Below are 19,313 nucleotides of genomic sequence, written 5' to 3'. Positions count from 1 at the left end.
CACATATTGCACTTTTACTTTCTTCTCCAACACTTTGTTTTTGCATTATTTAAACCAAATTGGACATGTTTCATTTTTTATTTGAGGCTAAATTGATTTTATTTATGTATTATATTAAGTTAAAATAAGTGTTAATTCAGTATTGTTGTAATTGTCATTATTACAAATAAATGTTAAAAAAACGTCCGATTAATCAGTATTGGCTTTTTTGTTCCTCCAATAATCGGCATCGGTGTTGAAAAATCCTAATCAGTCGACCTCTACTGTTAACTCTGCAGAAAAAAATGTGAATTCCATAGATCCATTTTTACCCTGAGAGGAGAATAAAATCAGAGGGCAGTTCCCACCCTTTCCTGTTCTAATGCTGCAATGTGGACTGTGATTATTTGATGTAATCTGCTTGTGTATTCTTTCAGAGGATGTGTGTAGAGGATTAGTGTAAGGAACAGACATGTAGCCTGGGCAGGGTTTCCATTAGGAAAATTAGGCTGCGGACACCGTGACCGGCAAGATTTTAATTTACCGGATGTTTGAGAAATTTACCGGACATCCATATTTATTTATTTTATTTTATTTTTTAAAATGTTATTTATTTATTTCACCTTTATTTAACCAGGTAGGCTAGTTGAGAACAAGTTCTCATTTACAACTGCGACCTGGCCAAGATAAAGCATAGCAGTGTGAACAGACAACAACACAGAGTTACACATGGAGTAAACAATAAACAAGTCAATAACAAAGTAGGAAAAAAAGTCTATGTACATTGTGTGCAAAAGGCATGAGGAGGTAGGCGAATAATTACAATTTAGCAGATTAACACTGGAGTGATAAATGATCAGATGATCATGTGCAAGTAGAGATACTGGTGTGCACAAGAGCAGAAAAGTAAATAAATAAAAACATATGGGGATGAGGTAGGTAAATTGGGTGGGCTATGTACAGCTGCAGCGATCTGTTAGCTGCTCAGATAGCAGATGTTTAAAGTTGGTGAGGGAAATAAAAGTTTCCAACTTCAGCGATTTTTGCAATTCATTCCAGTCACAGGCAGCAGAGAACTGGAAGGAAAGGCAGCCAAATGAGGTGTTGGCTTTAGGGATGATCAGTGAGATACACCTGCTGGAGCGCGTGCTACGGGTGGGTGTTGCCATCGTGACCAGTGAACTGAGATAAGGCGGAGCTTTACCTAGCATGGACTTGTAGATGATCTGGAGCCAGTGGGTCTGGCGACGAATATATAGTGAGGGCCAGCCGACTAGAGCATACAGGTCGCAGTGGTGGGTGGTCTAAGGTGCTTTAGTAACAAAACGGATGGCACTGTGATAAACTGCATCTAGTTTGTTGAGTAGAGTATTGGAAGCTATTTTGTAGATGACATCGCCGAAGTCGAGGATCGGTAGGATAGAGCATACAGGTCGCAGTGGTGGGTGGTCTAAGGTGCTTTAGTAACAAAACGGATGGCACTGTGATAAACTGCATCTAGTTTGTTGAGTAGAGTATTGGAAGCTATTTTGTAGATGACATCGCCGAAGTCGAGGATCGGTAGGATAGTCAGTTTTACTAGGGTAAGTTTGGCAGCGTGAGTGAAGGAGGCTTTGTTGCGAAATAGAAAGCCGACTCTAGATTTCATTTTGGATTGGAGATGTTTGATATGAGTCTGGAAGGAAAGTTTACAGTCTAGCCAGACACCTAGGTACTTATAGATGTCCACATATTCTAGGTCGGAACCATCCATATGCATTGGATGCGTAACATAGGGTGTCCTCCCATGGTGCTCAAAAGCACATTTTAGATTATTGTAATTAATCTTAACAGAATATAAATTAGCCTGTAAAGTTTTAATAAAATAAAGTACAATGATGTTCTTATATCAGCATGACGGGTTTTATCGAAAAGCAAAACATTGCCCATTGCGTCTTCATCCCTGCTCGTAAATCGTAAATGAATATCATAAAAAAAAAGAAAAAAAAAATAGCCTAGAAGAACAAGTCGCCTACACAGTAATAAAACACAACTTCAAAATGTAATATTTGTATAATATAATTTTCAAACGACCTGTCCTATAGCCCCCCAAACACCCAGACACTGTTTGTTTGTGTCCAGCAGTCATGCACACAGATCGCACAGCTGCCAAACACAGATAGCACAGCTCTCAAGCCCTTTCCAGTAGCCTATCCTTCTCTCTTTCTCCGTAAGGGCAACTGAGGCTCCCTTCTCTCTCTGCTGTGGGTTTCATGTTTGGGTGACTCAGTTGGCAGAGGATGCGAGTGTCTGTTTTAAGAGCTGAACAGAGGGGTGGAAAGGGACCTTAACATAGCAGCATCTGAGGCTGATACCGCAAACCTCAAGAGTGGAGGGAAAAATGCAGCACATGAAACTACTGAATAAGCGCATGGATGGACAAATGAAAATCAGGGTGTCTGTAAGGTATAGTGCACACGATTATCATGGTCGGTGACCAAAAATAATCATGCACTCACAGTCTCACTCAAAATCAGTTACCATTCAGTCTGCTGTAGGAAAATTGTTCCTGGTTTAATTCAATGTGTCTTAAATCAGTATCAGTAATTCCCTTTCCATAAAGGTGTGGTTGTTGTATCCCTATTTCACAATGGCTCAGCAGACCTATAACAAACCAGCTGGACCTCAAGTATCTAACTGTACAAGACCTGTGGGTGAGAAAGCCGTTTCAACAGGGTAGAAAATGAAGTGCAATTTACTTCCTGTTTTTCGGCACATTCCGAACACATGCCTCCTCAGTGGCTTGGACAATCCACCCATTTGAGTCAGGGACTGACAGAGAAACAAATCTGGTATTTGCAATAGGTAGGCTGGTTCTCAACTGTATCATGTAGGCTACATCATTTTAGCCTACCTAATCTCCCGTGGGCCGATTCTGCGTGTAGACCGAAGAATCTGCCGTGACTCAATGGGTTGCATGAGATAACGAGCTTCTGTAGTTCCGGTCTTTGGGTTTTCGTCATTGTTATATGGGTGTAAGGCGGTGCTTCGAGTGCTGACCAGTCTACACTTAGCTCTTGTTTCCATCATTTGTTTTGACAGTGTTTAATTACTCTCAGGTGAATCATTCCCCAGATTGCCCTCAGCTGAGGAGAATGCCATTTTCCCTTCGCTGGCACGCGCATGCAAACACACGTACACAAACAGAAGACGATATGACTTAAAGGTCCTGTGGTCTCCTAGCAACAGGATCAAGGTCCCCCACTTCTTGCCAGTTTAAGGAATGAGGGGGTTGTTTGTTTATACTTCTGGTAATTGGGAGTAACTGTGGTTGTCATCCAGAAACCGCTCTACTTACACGGATTCAAGGAGCATATAAGGAAAGCCTATGTAGAAAGGCAGAAAACCAGAATAATGTGGTTTCACATTGACAAGAAACCGTTTGGTTCATTTTGCTATGACTAAGCAAATTCCATGTTCTGGCATTTTCTGTCAAAATAAATGTGTTGGAATATTTTACTTAAGATACTGGGCCTAGGCTAAAGCTCACAAAACGTAAACTTTCCCAATTGGTGTTAAATTCAGTTTGTGTCAATGGTCTGCGGTTTTGATATGTGCAATATCTCCCTCTGAGTCAGAGTAAATGGCGTCTGTGGAGTTCTGCTGAAAGCATTTTTAGCTATTCCGATACAGTCATGTCCAGTTTTAGCACGTGGCCTATCAGTCTATATATCTGATACATCTTAGAAACTGAAGAAAGACGGACATGTAACTAAGTCAGAGGACCAAGTTTAGGGATTTTATTCCCAGTATTTTGTCTTGGCATGAACTCACGCCACATTTAGACTCCTCTAACAAATCCCTGTGGGTTCACTGTTTTGTGTTCAGAGGCTAGCCTCAAGTGTGGCGTCATCGCAACGGCTCCTACTCCGAGACCTCACCCTCAGCTGCGTGGCGCTGGGACTCCCTCCTGGCTGCAGGGTAGCAGGGTTGTAGTTGGAGCTTCAGGTAGACCTTCAGACTGACCCTGGACCGGGTTGGGAGCACCATACATTACCGGAGCTGCTGCTGGACTATGTGTACTGTAGGGTGATAGAGGAACTGAGAGGGGTCTGTGTCCTGTGAGTCAGGTGTTTGTCGTGCCTGTGACAGACAGATAGGCTTTGAGCATCTCTTCCTCCTGTTCCCACTGATCCTACCCGCTGAATGGCTTACCTGTTGTTAAAGGGAAACAAACACCAAAAGATTGTTTTTGAGTGGTTTTTCATGAGCCCACTGTTGATACAGCCCCAAAATGTTTTGTATGTCAGCAGTGAAGTTTTAAAGATATTGGAATTTCAAGAAGCAAAGTGTCACCGGCCAAATGCAGTGTCAACAGTGGGCTAATAAAAAAAAAAGTTTACCTTTAAGGGTCTCTCCCACGCTCATGTTTTGTCTGGTGCATTGTCGTTACTTATTCAGAGCTCCACCTCTTGTACTGTAACAAGTTTCTTTCTAACATGTTATATTGTGAGGTTTTGTTTTACAGCTGTTTGCTCTAACTAAGGACATGCTAAGAATATTTGACCAAGTACCTGACATGAAAGAATTTGATTGAAGTTGCTTGTGTTGAAAAGACTGTCGTTTCGCTTGTATGAGTCCTATAATATCCTAGGCCTAGTTAAACAGTGTTGTTCATGCTCTATACCTCACCATACATTGATCATTTATTCAGCTGGTGTCTTTTCATCGGCTTCCTTAAAGGCACAATCTGCAATCTGGAAATTTGTTTTGATGGTCATTTCAATTCTTGGTATATAGCAGGGCTGCTGTTTCACACAAAAAAAACGAATCCCAAATTCTAGCTTTAACTTGACGCAGAGCTGATCTGACTGCCAGGGAATCAAAAACAGCCTAATCTCACCCATGTCATCACCCTGTTTTGAATAATCCCTCTTGTGATTTCACTCGCTGAACTGGAACTGAAGCCATTCTCTCCAACCTCCGGGGAATTAGAAGTTTAATTAGACTACCTCTCGTTCAGTCTTTCATTTTTAACCCCGGAAAGTCATTTGCCGAAGGGGAAATTAAATGTACTTTATTCGGTGAACTTTAAAACATGATTTAAATTAGTCCAAAGCTGTGAAGTATATTAATGAGAATAATTTTATTGCAGTTTGATAATACGCTTCTCCCTTGTCTCTCGTCTGATAATAAAGTCTCTAATTTTATGCTCAGTTCCAGAGACACGTTTGGAACTGCATCATATTGTCATCTGAATGCAGTAGTCTCATCCTATTCTCAAGCTTTTTCACCAACAGACCGAGGACAATGCCATGACATGGAGGGTATCCTAAATCTTGTTTGTGACAAAATAATAGGCTATTACTGGCCTGCGTCTTGTTTGCATGTCAGTCATTAAGTCTTTTACAGCATAGTGTCAGTGTTATGAAACATTGATTACCGCGTAGATACCTGTGAAGTGGACAGAAAGACTGTGTCCTCCAAGTTTGATAGAGGTGGAGGACACAGTGTATTCTCAGATTAAAGATTAGAATGATGATACCCTGTGGCGGATTAAACAAATACACAGCACTTGATCAATGTTCATTCACTGTCTGGGGGACTGTGACCACGCCACAGTCATATAGGTGTTCATTCACTGTCTGGGGGGCTGTGACCACGCCACAGTCATATAGGTGTTCATTCACTGTCTGGGGGGCTGTGACCACGCCACAGTCATATAGGTGTTCATTCACTGTCTGGGGGGCTGTGACCACGCCACAGTCATATAGGTGTTAATTCACTGTCTGGGGGACTGTGACCACGCCACAGTCATATAGGTGTTCATTCACTGTCTGGGGGGCTGTGACCACGCCACAGTCATATAGGTGTTCATTTACTGTCTGGGGGGCTGTGACCACGCCACAGTCATATAGGTAGGTGTTCATTCACTGTCTGGGGGGCTGTGACCACGCCACAGTCATATAGGTGTTCATTCACTGTCTGGGGGGCTGTGACCACGCCACAGTCATATAGGTGTTCATTCACTGTCTGGGGGACTGTGACCACGCCACAGTCATATAGGTGTTCATTCACTGTCTGGGGGGCTGTGACCACGCCACAGTCATATAGGTGTTCATTCACTGTCTGGGGGGCTGTGACCACGCCACAGTCATATAGGTGTTCATTCACTGTCTGGGGGACTGTGACCACGCCACAGTTATATAGGTGTTCATTCACTGTCTGGGGGACTGTGACCACGCCACAGTCATATAGGTGTTCATTCACTGTCTGGGGGACTGTGACCACGCCACAGTCATATAGGTGTTCATTCACTGTCTGGGGGACTGTGACTACGCCACAGTCATATAAGTGTTAATTTGTAGTACTACTGTACAGGCAGGCCACTGTCTGTTCTATGTCTGCTAGCTCAGGTAGGCCTATTTTAGATAAATGAAAAATATATAGCTTATTATGTGTTATGGACTGCGGATCGATTTCCATTTCCCTGTAAGCTTGAAAGATCATGTGCTTCTCAAGCTGAAGGACTACACACGCGTAGAGACTGTCAGAACAGTACTGTCAGGACAGTACCAAAGCATCCCGTTTTAGCATTGTTCTTTTTGGTGTCACTGATCTCTTGCTAACTCTATTCTTCTCTGTGTCCTGTGTTCCTGTTTGAAAACCCCATGGCTCTGAAGACCCTCCAGCTCCGCCAGCTTCTCCTCTACCTCAACAGCAAGGTAAGCAGCACCGATGTTGGATCTTAAAACTTGGAGTATATTTGAGGTTTATAAAGGCTGCTGAAGTTTGTAATTTCCACTTTGAAATTTCAGACTTTATTTTCCCTTACGAAAAATGCATCACCCCTACAAAAAATGTCCAATAATTATAAACCACATAAGATCTCACATTTCCTGTTCCTGCAATATTATTCTCCTGCTGTAGCAAACTGGCTCAAATTAAGATCCTACATCTTTAGCACTCATCAATTAGAATACCTGTGATTAACCACCCACCCAGGCACCCACAGCTTCCGTCAACTAGTCATTTCATGGTCAAATAATAATTTTTTTACTCATAGTATGGTCCAATAGGTCAGTTGACAGACTACTTCAGAAATGCTCTGTTTTTGTGAGTGCCAGGTAAAGACCCTGTAGTGCAACCGGTGAAGGGAAATTTGTGCAGAACAGTCTGGATAAGGGTCTACTAGAAAGAGCTGTTGTGTTGTCAGAGAGACTAGGTTGAGTGTTGGGAGATGGATAGCCATATTGATTGTGGTGTCAAGTAGATGGATGGAATCAAGGAATGTCCACAGTGGCCACACACAGTCACTCTTCTACCTCTAGGGTTGAATGGGGACACTTTTCGGGTGTTAGAGCCACCTAAAAAGGGTCAGTTTTACAGGCCGGCACGTTTAATGACAGTATCCCAACTATGTTTTTTCCCCCAGTCCAATTGAGGTCAAACACCCTTTGGTAGTAACCATACCCACCAAGCCTCCAGCCTTTCCCCAGTGGAGAGTATTCCCATTGCGTCTCCACCCAGGTCCCTAGCTGGACAGCTGTTGAAAAGAAAGATTCCCCTCCTCTTCCTCCGCTCCTCCTCTGGACACCCTACACTTTTAGAAAAAAGGGTTAAAAGGGTTCTTCCCTTTTTGGTTCCATTAAGAACCGTCTATAGCAAAGGTTCAACATGGAACCAAAAAGGGTCCCACCCCGGAACCAAAAAGGGTTCTTCAACGGGTTCTCCTATGGGGACAGCCAAAGAACCCTTTAAGGTTCTAGATAGCACCTCTTTATTCTGAGTGTAATGACCATCCCGGATGTGTAATTAACACCTCCCATCATCCTTCACTCGTCACTACCGTCAGCAACACCTGCTCAGAGCCATGTAATGGCTTCCCTGTGGACAGATCTGCACGCCTGTATGGATAGCGCTGCACTGGGCTGATTAGACTCAAAGAGGGCTGTAACAATCAGTATACTAAAACAGAGTGCTCTACAGCCTCTGAGATGACTGATCATTAATGTTAAGCTGACCAAACGGGTTGTTGTTGAATAAATAGACAAGCAACTCGCCAAGTCAGGTCCAAAACTCATTGGTTCGATGACATTGGTATTTCTTATTGCCACAGAATGTGGAATTTCAATCTGTAGTCATTTACTTACTTACTTAGCCTAATGATTTTAATCCATCATTCTGAGGATGTTGGAGGACGTGGCCAAGTCATCGGTGTTGTCTGTAATAATCTGAGTTCACGTAATAGACGGATGATGTTTGCCTCTCAGCAGATGATCGTCCTGCTTTCTATTCCTCTTGGCATTTGGTGCGGGTCCTTCAGAAACAGTGATGATGACATAATGAGGCCCTTATATCCTCATGGAGATAGAGAGAGAATCAGGGGTACGGAGAGATTGTTATTTACTGTAGATAGTTGTGCTTAATGAAGTTCTTCTTGTCCTACTCCTGTAACACGCTCTGTCTGAATGGGAGATGTAAAGGGTATAATACAGCCGAGGCTGTTTGACAGCAACAGATGGTGTGAGCATGTGGACTGACAGAGAAATTAGTGAAGCCTAGAGATGCTAAATTGTTCTGAGAGATTTCAGCAGGTGGAGGCAGAACCTTGTTTTTTTCCCTCCCAATCTTCAACCATCCTCCATCACACACTCCCCATCCTCCATCACCCCCATCCCTCCATCACACACTCCTCCATCCTCCATCACACACTCTCCCATCCCTCCATCACACACTCCCCCATCCCTCCATCACACACTCCCCCATCCTACATCACAATCTCCCCCATCCCTTCATCACTCCCCCCCATCCTCCATCACACACTCCCCCATCCTCCATCACCCCCCCCCCCCCTCCCCACATACGCTGTGTTCATGCAGTGAGAGTGTCTTGTAGATTATGTCTGTCAGTGAGAGTGTCTTGTAGGTTATGTCTGCCAGTGAGAGTGTCTTGGAGGTTATGTATGTCAATGAGAGTGTCTTGTAGGTTATGTCTGTCAGTGAGAGTGTCTTAGAGGTTATGTCTTTCAGTGAGAGTGTCTTGTAGGTTATGTCTGCCAGTGAGAGTGTCTTATAGGTTATGTCTGGCAGTCTTGTAGGTTATGTCTGTCAGTGAGTGTCTTGTAGGTTATGTCTGTGGCTGGGTAGAGTAGCGGTGGGTTCCTCTAACTCGTTCTGTGCCTCTGAATAGACTCCCACTGCTACTCCCACCTTCTTCTCCTTCTCCACTGTAGCTTAGCAACATGTACCCAGCGGGCCTTTTCACAGGAGTCCAGGAAAAGTAGTCCCAAACAACAGCCACCACTCTGACGGCCAGAGACAGGACTCTATGGAGAACTGTGTTTTAGATCTAGACTTGCTGTTGCTTTGTAGCACAGTAGTGCTGCTGTCTGATGCGTTGTTCTATTGCATTATACAGTCCTGATACAGTATCATTTTTGACCTCACCAGGACAGTGAGGCGTTTTGTAGCTTGAGCCCTAAGCTTTTCTCTTCAAGTTAGCCTCTGTGGTCATGAACAACTCCTGGACAAAATTATATTTATTAACAACTACATGTTTTTTTACAGTGTGCAGATCATGCAGTCAGGCTAAGCTCAAACAGTTATAGCCTAAGGTATGACAGTAATCCTGTATGTCAGTCTTAGTTATGCGCAGAAGTATAACTGCTTTTTCAAGTGAACACCTTGGTAACGTTCAATTCTAGCTCTGCCAGGAGATTTCGGTGCCTTGTCCACAGTTATTATTCACAGTAGCGATGCCCCCTGGTGGAATTCCATTGAAAATCATTAGTGTCATTGATGTAAGTGACAACAGGGTAGGCTTGAGCAATATATCACATTTTCAAATCAAATGTATTTATATAGCCCTTCGTACATCAGCTGATATCTCAAAGTGCTGTACAGAAACCCAGCCTAAAACCCAAAACAGCAAGCAATGCAGGTGTTGAAGCACATTGGCACATTGGCTAGGAAAAACTCCCTTGAAAGGCCAAAACATAGGAAGAAACCTAGAGAGGAACCAGGCTATGAGGGGTGGCCAGTCCTCTTCTGGCTGTGCCGGGTGGAGATTATAACAGAACATGGCCAAGATGTTCAAATGTTCATAAATGACCAGCATGGTCAGATAATAGGTCTAGGACCGGTAGCACGTCGGGTGAACAGGTCAGGATTCCATAGCCGCAGGCAGAACAGTTGAAACTGGAGCAGCAGCACGGCCAGGTGGACTGGGGACAGCAAGGAGTCATCATGCCAGGTAGAACTGAGGCATGGTCCTAGGGCTCAGGTCCTCCGAGAGAGAGAAAGAAAGAGAGAAAGAGAGAATTAGAGAGAGCATACTTAAATTCACACAGGACACCGGATAAGACAGGAGAAGTACTCTAGATATAATAAACTGACCCTAGCCCCGACACATAAACTACTGCAGCATAAATACTGGAGGCTGAGACAGGAGGGGTCAGGAGACACTGTGGCCCCATCCGATGATACCCCCGGACAGGGCCAAACAGGAAGGATATAACCCCACCCACTTTGCCAAAGCACAGCCCCCACACCACTAGAGGGATATCTTCAACCACCAACTTACCATCCTGAGACAAGGCAGAGTATAGCCCACAAAGATCTCCGCCACGGCACAACCCAAGGGGGGGCGCCAATATACCATATACCGGGGAATTTACAGTTGTCAAATGTTTACATATACTTAGGTTGGAGTTATTTAAACTCGTTTTTCAACCACTCCACAATTTCTTGTTAACAAACTATAGTTTTGGCAAGTCGGTTAGGACATCTACTTTGTCCATGACACAAGTATTTTTTCTAACAATTGTTTACAGACAGATTATTTCACTTATAATTCACTGTATCACAATTCCAGTGGGTCGGAAGTTTACATACACTAAGTTGACTGTGCCTTTAAACAGCTTGGAAAATTCCAGAAAATGATGTCATGGCCTTAGAAGCTTCTGATAGGCTAATTGACATCATTTGAGTCAACTGGAGGTGTACCTGTGGATGTATTTCAAGGCCTACCTTCAAATGCAGTGCCTCTATGCTTGACATCATGGGAAAATCTAAAGAAATCAGCAAGACCTCAGAAAATAATTGTAGACCTCCACAAGTCTGGTTCATCCTTGGGAGCAATTTCCAAATGCCTGCAGGTACCACGTTCATCTGTACAAACAATATTACGCAAGTATAAACACCATGGGACCACACAGCCATCATACCGCTCAGGAACGAGACACGTTCTGTCTCCTAGAGATGAATGTACTTTGATGCGAAAAGTGCAAATCAATCCCAGAACAACAGCAAAGTACCTTGTGAATATGCTGGAGGAAAACAGGATCAAAAGTATCTATATCCACAGTAAAGTCCTATATCGACATAACCTGAAAGGCCGCTCAGCAAGGAAGAAGCCACTGCTCCAAAACTGCCATAAAAAAGCCAGACTACAGTTTGCAACTGCACATGGGGACAAAGGTCGTACTTTTTGGAGAAATGTCATCTGGTCTGATGAACCAAAAATAGAACTGTTTGGCCATAATGACCATCGTTATGTTTGGAGGAAAAAGGGGAAGGCTTGCAAACCGAAGAACACCATCCCAACCGTGAAACATGGGGGTGGCAGCATCATGTTATGGGGGTGCTTTGCTGCAGGAGGGACTTGTGCACTTCAGAAAATAGATAGCATCATGAGGGAGGAAAATTATGTGGATATATTGAAGCAACATCTCAAGACATCAGTCAGGAAGTTAAAGGTTGGTCGCAAATGGGTCTTCCAAATGGACAATGACACCAAGCATACTTCCAAAGTTGTGGCAAAATGACTTAAGGAAAACAAAGTCAAGGTATTGGAGTGGCCATCACAAAGCCCTGACCTCAATCCTATTGAAAATGTGTGGGCAGAACTGAAAAAGCATGTGTGAGCAAGGAGGCCTACAAACCTGACTCAGTTCCACCAGCTCTGTCAGGAGGAATGGGCCAAAATTCACCCAACTTATTGTGGGAAGCTTGTGAAAGGCTACCCGAAGCGTTTGACCCAAGTTAAACAATTTGAAGGCAATGCTACCAAATACTAATTGAGTGTATGTAAACTTCTGACCCACTGGGAATGTGATGAAAGAAATTAAAGCTGAAATAAATCATTCTCTCTACTATTATTCTGACATATCACATTCTTAAAATAAAGTGGTGACCCTAACTGACAGGGATTTGTTTTACGAGGATCAAATGTCAGGAATTGTGAAAATCTGTGTTGAAATGTTTTTTTTGCTCAGGTGTATGTAAACTTACAACTGACAACTCTAGATATACCGATGGTATGATTTTCAATACCTTTTTCAAAAATAAATAAGCCCCCCCTGTGTGCACTTCCGGTAATACCAAATACCCCCGGTATGGTACAGAAGCGCAAATAAAAATCTGCATACCACCCAACCTCGATCAGAGGTGCATTCATTAGTGACCACTGTAGCAAATAGTTTCTTATTGTAAATATAACAGATAACAGATGAGACCCAGATAACAGATTGGTATTAACCACAGAAGCACTTGTATTATGTCTCTGTCAGATATGAGTTATGAGTGGATAGTAACCATTTTGTCTTTCGTCTCTTCTCAGTGCCCTTGATGATGACAGCACCAGCCTCAGGCAGCAGAAGCTGGAAAAGCAGGTAATGACTAACTTTATTAAACGCATTTAACTAGTTACGCCACATACAGCACCTGTTCAACATCATAGCCACTCTATAGACATTACTGCTCCTATATAGACATTACAGCTCCCATAGACTTGTTCAGGGTATATGTCATGAGTATTCTATTTATGATGCAGAAATGACCAGACTAGTCCATATCTTATATATCTAGAGGCATTTTGCGTTTTGGTTGTTTTTGGTGTCTTTTCATGTTTTTGTCAGAATTGTTTTTGAGGTCTCAGTCCATGTTTATAGCTGTGAGCCTGTCAAGCTTGAACATTTGACTGGCAGCGAGTGTACAAATGACCTGGTTTTCTGCCTCCGGTGTCACTCAGGCTATGAATTTAGTTGGCTTTGTAATAGCATTTGTATTTCCGACCATCAGCACAGTAAGGCTGATTGTCATGAAACAGAGGGAAAACAGGGTGTCTTTGAACTCTTTTATTTTCGAAGGCAGTACAATTTGTCCAATTAGCAGAAAGAAACATATTTTTCCGGAAGTGAATTGTTTTAGCACTCATTGTAGAGATAAAGCACCAATCTGCTCCTTTCTCAGCGAACAGCTCTTCCTGGTCTGCGTGTCTGATGATTGTTCCTTACAATCCCTCCTGCCTTCAGTATCCTTATCACCACCCACGCTGTTTTAAAGTGAAACTGACTGATTTGGTTTAAGAAACCAGCCTTAAGCAACAGTCACACAATGGAGTAAAAGATGGATGAGATGATTGGTAGGCACATAGACTGACTCGATGCCTGCGACCCAAATGGAACCCTGTTCCCTACATAGGCTTTGGTCAGAAGTAGTGCACTATGTAGGGAATAACCGTAGAAGGGTTTCAGTAGACAGTCTGTGTAGTGAGCTGTATGCCTACAGATGTAGGATCTTAATTTGTTGCTTTTGTTGCTGAGAATTTTCCTGCACAGCAGGAAATGCACACTTGTAGTGTATTTGAGTTTTAAAAAGGCTTCTAAAGTTTGTAACGCTAAACCTAACCACTAACCCCTTACCTTAACCTTAATTCTAACCCTAACTCTAAACCTAACCCCTACGCTTAAAATAGCCTTTGTCCTCATGAGGATGTGGGAAATGTTCCCACAAGGGAGAATTTTCCTTGTTTTACTATCCTTGTGGGGACTTTTGAGGATTTTAGGTTCCCACAAGGATAGAAAAACCAACCCACACACAAACACAGACACTTGCAGCACCTCTATCCCCCTCCCTCCCTTTCTCCATCTCACTCATTCTCTCTTTCTCTCCCACTCTGCCCCGGGGTGAGTAACACCGCTGATTCAGTTAGTTACAGTGACCACCCAGACACACGCACATACACTCTAGTTCTCTCTCACTCACACTCTCTCACAGGCTGAGGAGGAGACACGGACTCGGAGTGAGAGGGAAGCTGGTGTTGCGTGGTTATCCTCGTGTTAGTTGTCTGATCTGAAAGCCTGATCCAGGGGTAGAGGGAGATAGAGGCATGCCCGGCACGAGTGCTGCTCGGTGGGAGAGAGTTTAGACTTGACGGGGTCTCACAGAGCATGGAACCCTGAGCTCCACAGAGAAACTTCTGCACTTCACTTTTACTCTCTGTCTCACTCCGGACACTAATGGACAGGGTGGGTCAGCACCTCTTATTCTCTGTTCTGTTTATGTAATTTATGGTTGACTATTTTGATCTGAGAGTAACATGGGAAGTTGTCTGTGCACAGGTACATGCTTGCGTGAGTGTATTTTGGTGTGTATATTTCTGTGTGTATGTGTGTGTGTGTTTGCATATGTACATGCTTGCGTGTGTGTACTGTGCATGTGTGCAAGCATTTGATTTCAGCTCATCCTGGTGATATCATTGTTATAGCCTGTCTCTGGTGGGACACACTTCCGTGGATGTGGGATATCTCCTAGTCTGCTATTTTCATTAGCCTCCTGTGTCTTGTTTTAGGTCTGTACAATGTCTTTCTCCCACAGCCTCAGGACGGTGAATGAAACAGTGTATTGAGTCATATCCTTTTCTCATATCCTATCCTCTTAAGTCTTTTGTTTTAAATTGACAATAATACAATGGATTGTTTTAATTGTAGGGCAGTTTTGTTTCTAGTAGCCTACGTTCTTTTCTCCAGTTTAAAAAAAAAGATTATCATGTTTTATCATTTAGAGGTATGATCTGTGTAATGGTGGTGTACTGGGAACAAATAGCCTATTCAACAGATTCTATCAACTCTTTATGTTGCTGTTTGAATATGCAAATAGTTGAACAATGAGTAGCCTAAAGCATAACTATTCCTCATTTTCCGGCCATACTCTATGTTCGGATTATACACTCTTAGAAAAAAGGGTTCCAAAAGGGTTCTTTGGCTGTCTACATAGGATAATCCTTTTTTGGTTACAGGTAGAAACCTTTTGGGTTCCATGTAGAACCCTCTATAGAAAGGGTTCTACAAGGAACCCAGAAGGGTTCCTTCTATACCTGGAACTCAATGGGTTCTACCTGGAACCGAAAAGGGTTATTTAAAGGGTTCTCCTATGGGGACAGCTGTATAACTGTTCAACGTTCAAGATGGAAAAATAGGTGCTAAGAGTGTAGTCCAAGCAAGCTAGGAACTAGGTTTGAGTTCTGTTCAGTTTTGATAGAGTTAATTCAGTGAAGTGAAGTGTCGTTGCCACTGATGAGTTCTGTCAGCGAGTGAGACAGTTCAGTGTCTGCTCTACTGCTGCTGTCAGTTCTTGTGAGGTAACCGTTCTGTAAAAACTTTATTATTAGTTACATCCAGGAGTGGCCATTGCTAAGATTCCAGCAGCAATATCATCTTAGTTACAGATCAATATCACACCAGTGAGAGAAAAACAGCTTACACATGATATAAAACATGATAAGGCTGGCAAGAATTTCCCAGACAGTTTACTGCTAGCCAGTTTACACAGGAAGACGACTGCTAGCCAGTTTACACAGGAAGACGACTGCTAGCCATTTTACACAGGAAGACGACTGCTAGCCAGTTTACACAGGAAGACGACTGCTAGTCAGTTTACACTGGAAGACGACTGCTAGCCAGTTTACACAGGAAGACGACTGCTAGCCAGTTTACACAGGAAGACGACTGCTAGCCAGTTTACACAGGAAGACGACTGCTAGCCAGTTTACACAGGAAGACGACTGCGTGCCAGAGCAAAGAGGGAAGACGAAGAAAAAAACTAGACAAAAGAGTTTCAAAGTTAAATCAGTTCCTGGGTCAGATGTGTGGCTCTTGATAACATTTTTAAATAGGATCTCATCGTGAAGCATTGTGGGGCTTTTGTTTCTTGTTTACATGGAATCTGTATCCTGTGTCCAAATTAACAGTCTGTTTCATTATGATAATCTATTCAGATGTTTTATTCATTTGTCTGCTATTTTTAGCCTTAGAAGAAAACGAAGAGGCAACCCAGTTCCCCTCTTAAAGGGATACTTTAGGATTTGATCTATTTCCCCAGAGTCAGATGAACTTGTGGATACCATTTGTATGTCTCTACGTGCAGTTTGATGGAAGTTGCTAACTAGCATTATCGCAATTGATAGCTAGTGTTAACACAATGATTGGAAGTCTATGGTAATTGCTAGCATGCTAGTAGATACCATAGACGTCCAGTCATTGGGATAACGCTAGTTAGCATTGGCTCGTGAAACTACCTCTGACTTCCTTCATACTGGATGCAGAGACATAAAAATTCTATTTATGAGTTAATCTGACTCTGGGGAAGTAAATAAAGGGCTTCATTGCCAAAAGCCCAAAGTGTCCCTTTAAAACAAAGCCTGTTTGAAATGTAAACCATCAGACTCCAAGTTGAAACCATTAAGCTCCCAGAGGCCTTTCATCTGGTCTTATTTTAATTTTAATCAAAGACAAAGTTTGGGTATTTAATGAATATCATTTTTCAGGTGCACCTTGAGATTCAGGGTGTCAAATAGAAGCAGGCCATGGTAGTGTGTGTGTGCACGAGCATGTGTGTGTGTATGTATGAGCGTGCGTGTCTGTGCTTTTGTGGGTGCGCCTGTGTTGCATTGGCCCTGAATGTGTGTGTTGCGTTAGCCCTGAGTAATAAAACCTTTCTGTAGTGGTGGTTAATCAGCCCAATGAGGCTTCAGAGAGACAAGGACCTCTCGTCTCTTTCCAGCCCAGTTCGTCACTAAACACTGCTTGTTGTTTTGATGCTCCCCACTAATTGAGGCAGTTACGTAACCCATCGCCTACTTTGACCAGAGACCAGGACTGCAGGGCCAACTGATGAATGTCACCATAATTCATGGAAATGGACCATTTCTCTAGTGTGAAGCTTTTTTATATTCATAGAGACATTGTGCTGTGTATTGTTTAGCCAGAAATCTAAAGGGGACCAACCCTCGTCGCTGTTGTCCCTAGTTTCCCAGAGTGTTTGTGATGGCTGTGACAATGTCAGCTCTAATGATCCCACTGCCTTGTCACTGTCTCCAGTCTCTCTGTCCCCGTACTGAACAGAGCCTCAGCCAGCATTTCCAACTCTAGGTTTACTAAGTAGTTTGAATTGTTTGCACTGTATTTTAAGCACTCTGTTACTTTGTCTCAGCATCTTTTACAACAGTCTAGGCTTACTTGTCCAGGACCCATGTAAAAGGTTTTTCTAAATTGATTTCAATGGATTTGTTGCTGAAGGTTCCTTCACTGAGTAGCTAACTCTCTTATGTCCCATTTACTCTAGTGGTATTGCTAGGATACAAAGGTCCATTATTCTGTGACCTTTACTATGAGATAAATATAGCCTAGCCAACCTTACCTCACCTGTCCTGTTTCTATGCGAGTTGCTTATTCTGCCTTCCAATTTAGTCTCAAAGATACCGAAGGAAGAAAACATGACATTTTACTGTGGCTGAATGATTTGCCAGGTCGGGTCATGACGCTTGTATGTGTGTTGTTTACAAAGCCATCTGGGGTTCCATTTTGAGATTCACATTGAATGGCCATCATGTTCTGTCCTCTCCCTCAACAACAGTGGGAGTGGTGAAAGACAACAACAAAGAATGTGGAGTCTATCAAGGACACTCTGACACGGTTACCATAGGAACATGCATCTTGTTTGACACCCCTGAAACGGAAGCTTGCAAGCCACAATAATTCGTTTTTTTGTTAATTTGTTTTGTCGTAAGATAACTCTGAGAGAGAACACTGGTTTTCAAAACAACACCACCACCACAAAGTGTCTGATAAGGACAGAGTCGTTACTGATTGTCTGGTTCTCCGCATTTTGAGTGATCTGGATAAGGTCTAAGGCTGTCTGTATAAGGTTGAATATAGATGTCACTCCCTGGTCTTAGTATTTTGTGTTTTCTTTATTATTTTGGTCAGGCCAGGGTGTGACATGGGTTATTTTATGTGGTGTGTTTTGTCTTGGGGTTTTTGTAGGTCATGGGATTGTGGTTAGTGGGGTTGTCTAGAATAGTCTATGGCTGCCTGGAGTGGTTCTCAGTCAGAGGCAGCTGTTTATCGTTGTCTCTAATTGTGAACCATATTTAGGCAGCCATATTCTTTGAGTGTTTCGTGGGTGATTGTTCCTGTCTCTGTGTTTGTTTGCACCAGAAAAGGCTGTTTAGGTTTTCACGGCACGTTTCTTGTTTTGTATTGTTCGTGTTTATCTTTGATTAAAGATGTATCGAAATAACCACGGTGCATTTTGGTCCGCCTCTCCTTCGACACAAGAAAACCGTAACAGAATCACCCACCACAACAGGACCAAGCGGCGTGGTGACAGGCAGCGGCAGCAGGAGCAGCGAAAAGAGAAATGGACATGGGAGGACGTTTTGGACAGCAAGGGTTGTTACACTTGGGAGGAAATACTGGCTGGAAGAGATCGCCTCCCATTGGAACAGGTGGAGGCACTTAGGAGAGCAGAGGCAGTCGGAGAGAGGAGCCGGCGATACGAGGGAACACAGTTGGCAAGGAAGCTCGAGAGTCAGACCCAAAAATGTATTGGGAGGGGGCACACAGAGGGAGTATGGCGAAGCCAGGTAGGAGACCTGCGCCAACTTCCTGTGCTTACCGGGGGGCTAGAGAGACCGGGCAGGCACCGTGTTATGCTGTGGATCGCACGGTGTCTCCAGTGCGGGTGCATAGCCCGGTGCGGTACATACCAGCTCCTCGTATCGGCCGGGCTAGAGTAAGCATCGAGCCAAGTGTCATGAAGCCGGCTCTACGCATCTGGTCTCCAGTGCGTCTCCTTGGGCCGGCTTACATGGCACCAGCCTTGCGCACGGTGTCCCCGGTTCGCCTGCATTGCCCAGTGCGGGCTATTCCACCTCGACGCACTGGCAGGGCGACCGGGAGCATTCAACCAGGTAAGGTTGGGCAGGCTCGGTGCTCAAGAGCTCCAGTGCGCCTGCACGGTCCGGTCTATCCAGTACCACCTCCACGCACCAGCCCTCCGGTGGCAGCTCCCCGCACCAGGCTTCCTGTGCGTGTCCTCGGCCCAGTACCACCAGTGCCAGCACCACGCATCAGGCCTACAGTGCGCCTCGCAACTCCAGCACTGCCGGAGTCTCCCGTCTGTTCAGCGCTGCCAGAGCCTTCCTCCTCTCCAGCGCTGTCGGAGTCTCCCGCCTGTTCAGCGCTGCCAGAGCTGCCAGTCTGCAAGGAGCAGCCAGAGCTGCCAGTCTGC

The 19,313-nt window shown here is 43.9% G+C and overlaps 1 protein-coding gene across 2 annotated transcripts in view; it reads left to right on the top strand.

Annotated features, from left to right (window-relative positions):
• LOC139393124 (TUB like protein 3) overlaps positions 1 to 19,313 on the top strand; it is a 40,348-nt gene that overhangs the window by 7,190 nt on the left and 13,845 nt on the right. For both annotated transcript variants that reach the window (XM_071141491.1, XM_071141490.1), the window contains exons 2-3: positions 6,642 to 6,683; positions 12,580 to 12,631. In XM_071141491.1, coding sequence (XP_070997592.1) covers positions 6,642 to 6,683; positions 12,580 to 12,631 — 94 coding nt within the window. The remainder of the gene's footprint in view (positions 1 to 6,641; positions 6,684 to 12,579; positions 12,632 to 19,313) is intronic.

The sequence above is a fragment of the Oncorhynchus clarkii genome, chromosome 33, assembly GCF_045791955.1.
Source record: "Oncorhynchus clarkii lewisi isolate Uvic-CL-2024 chromosome 33, UVic_Ocla_1.0, whole genome shotgun sequence".
NCBI lineage: Eukaryota > Metazoa > Chordata > Actinopteri > Salmoniformes > Salmonidae > Oncorhynchus > Oncorhynchus clarkii.
This window is presented reverse-complemented; position numbering and strand designations above follow the sequence as displayed.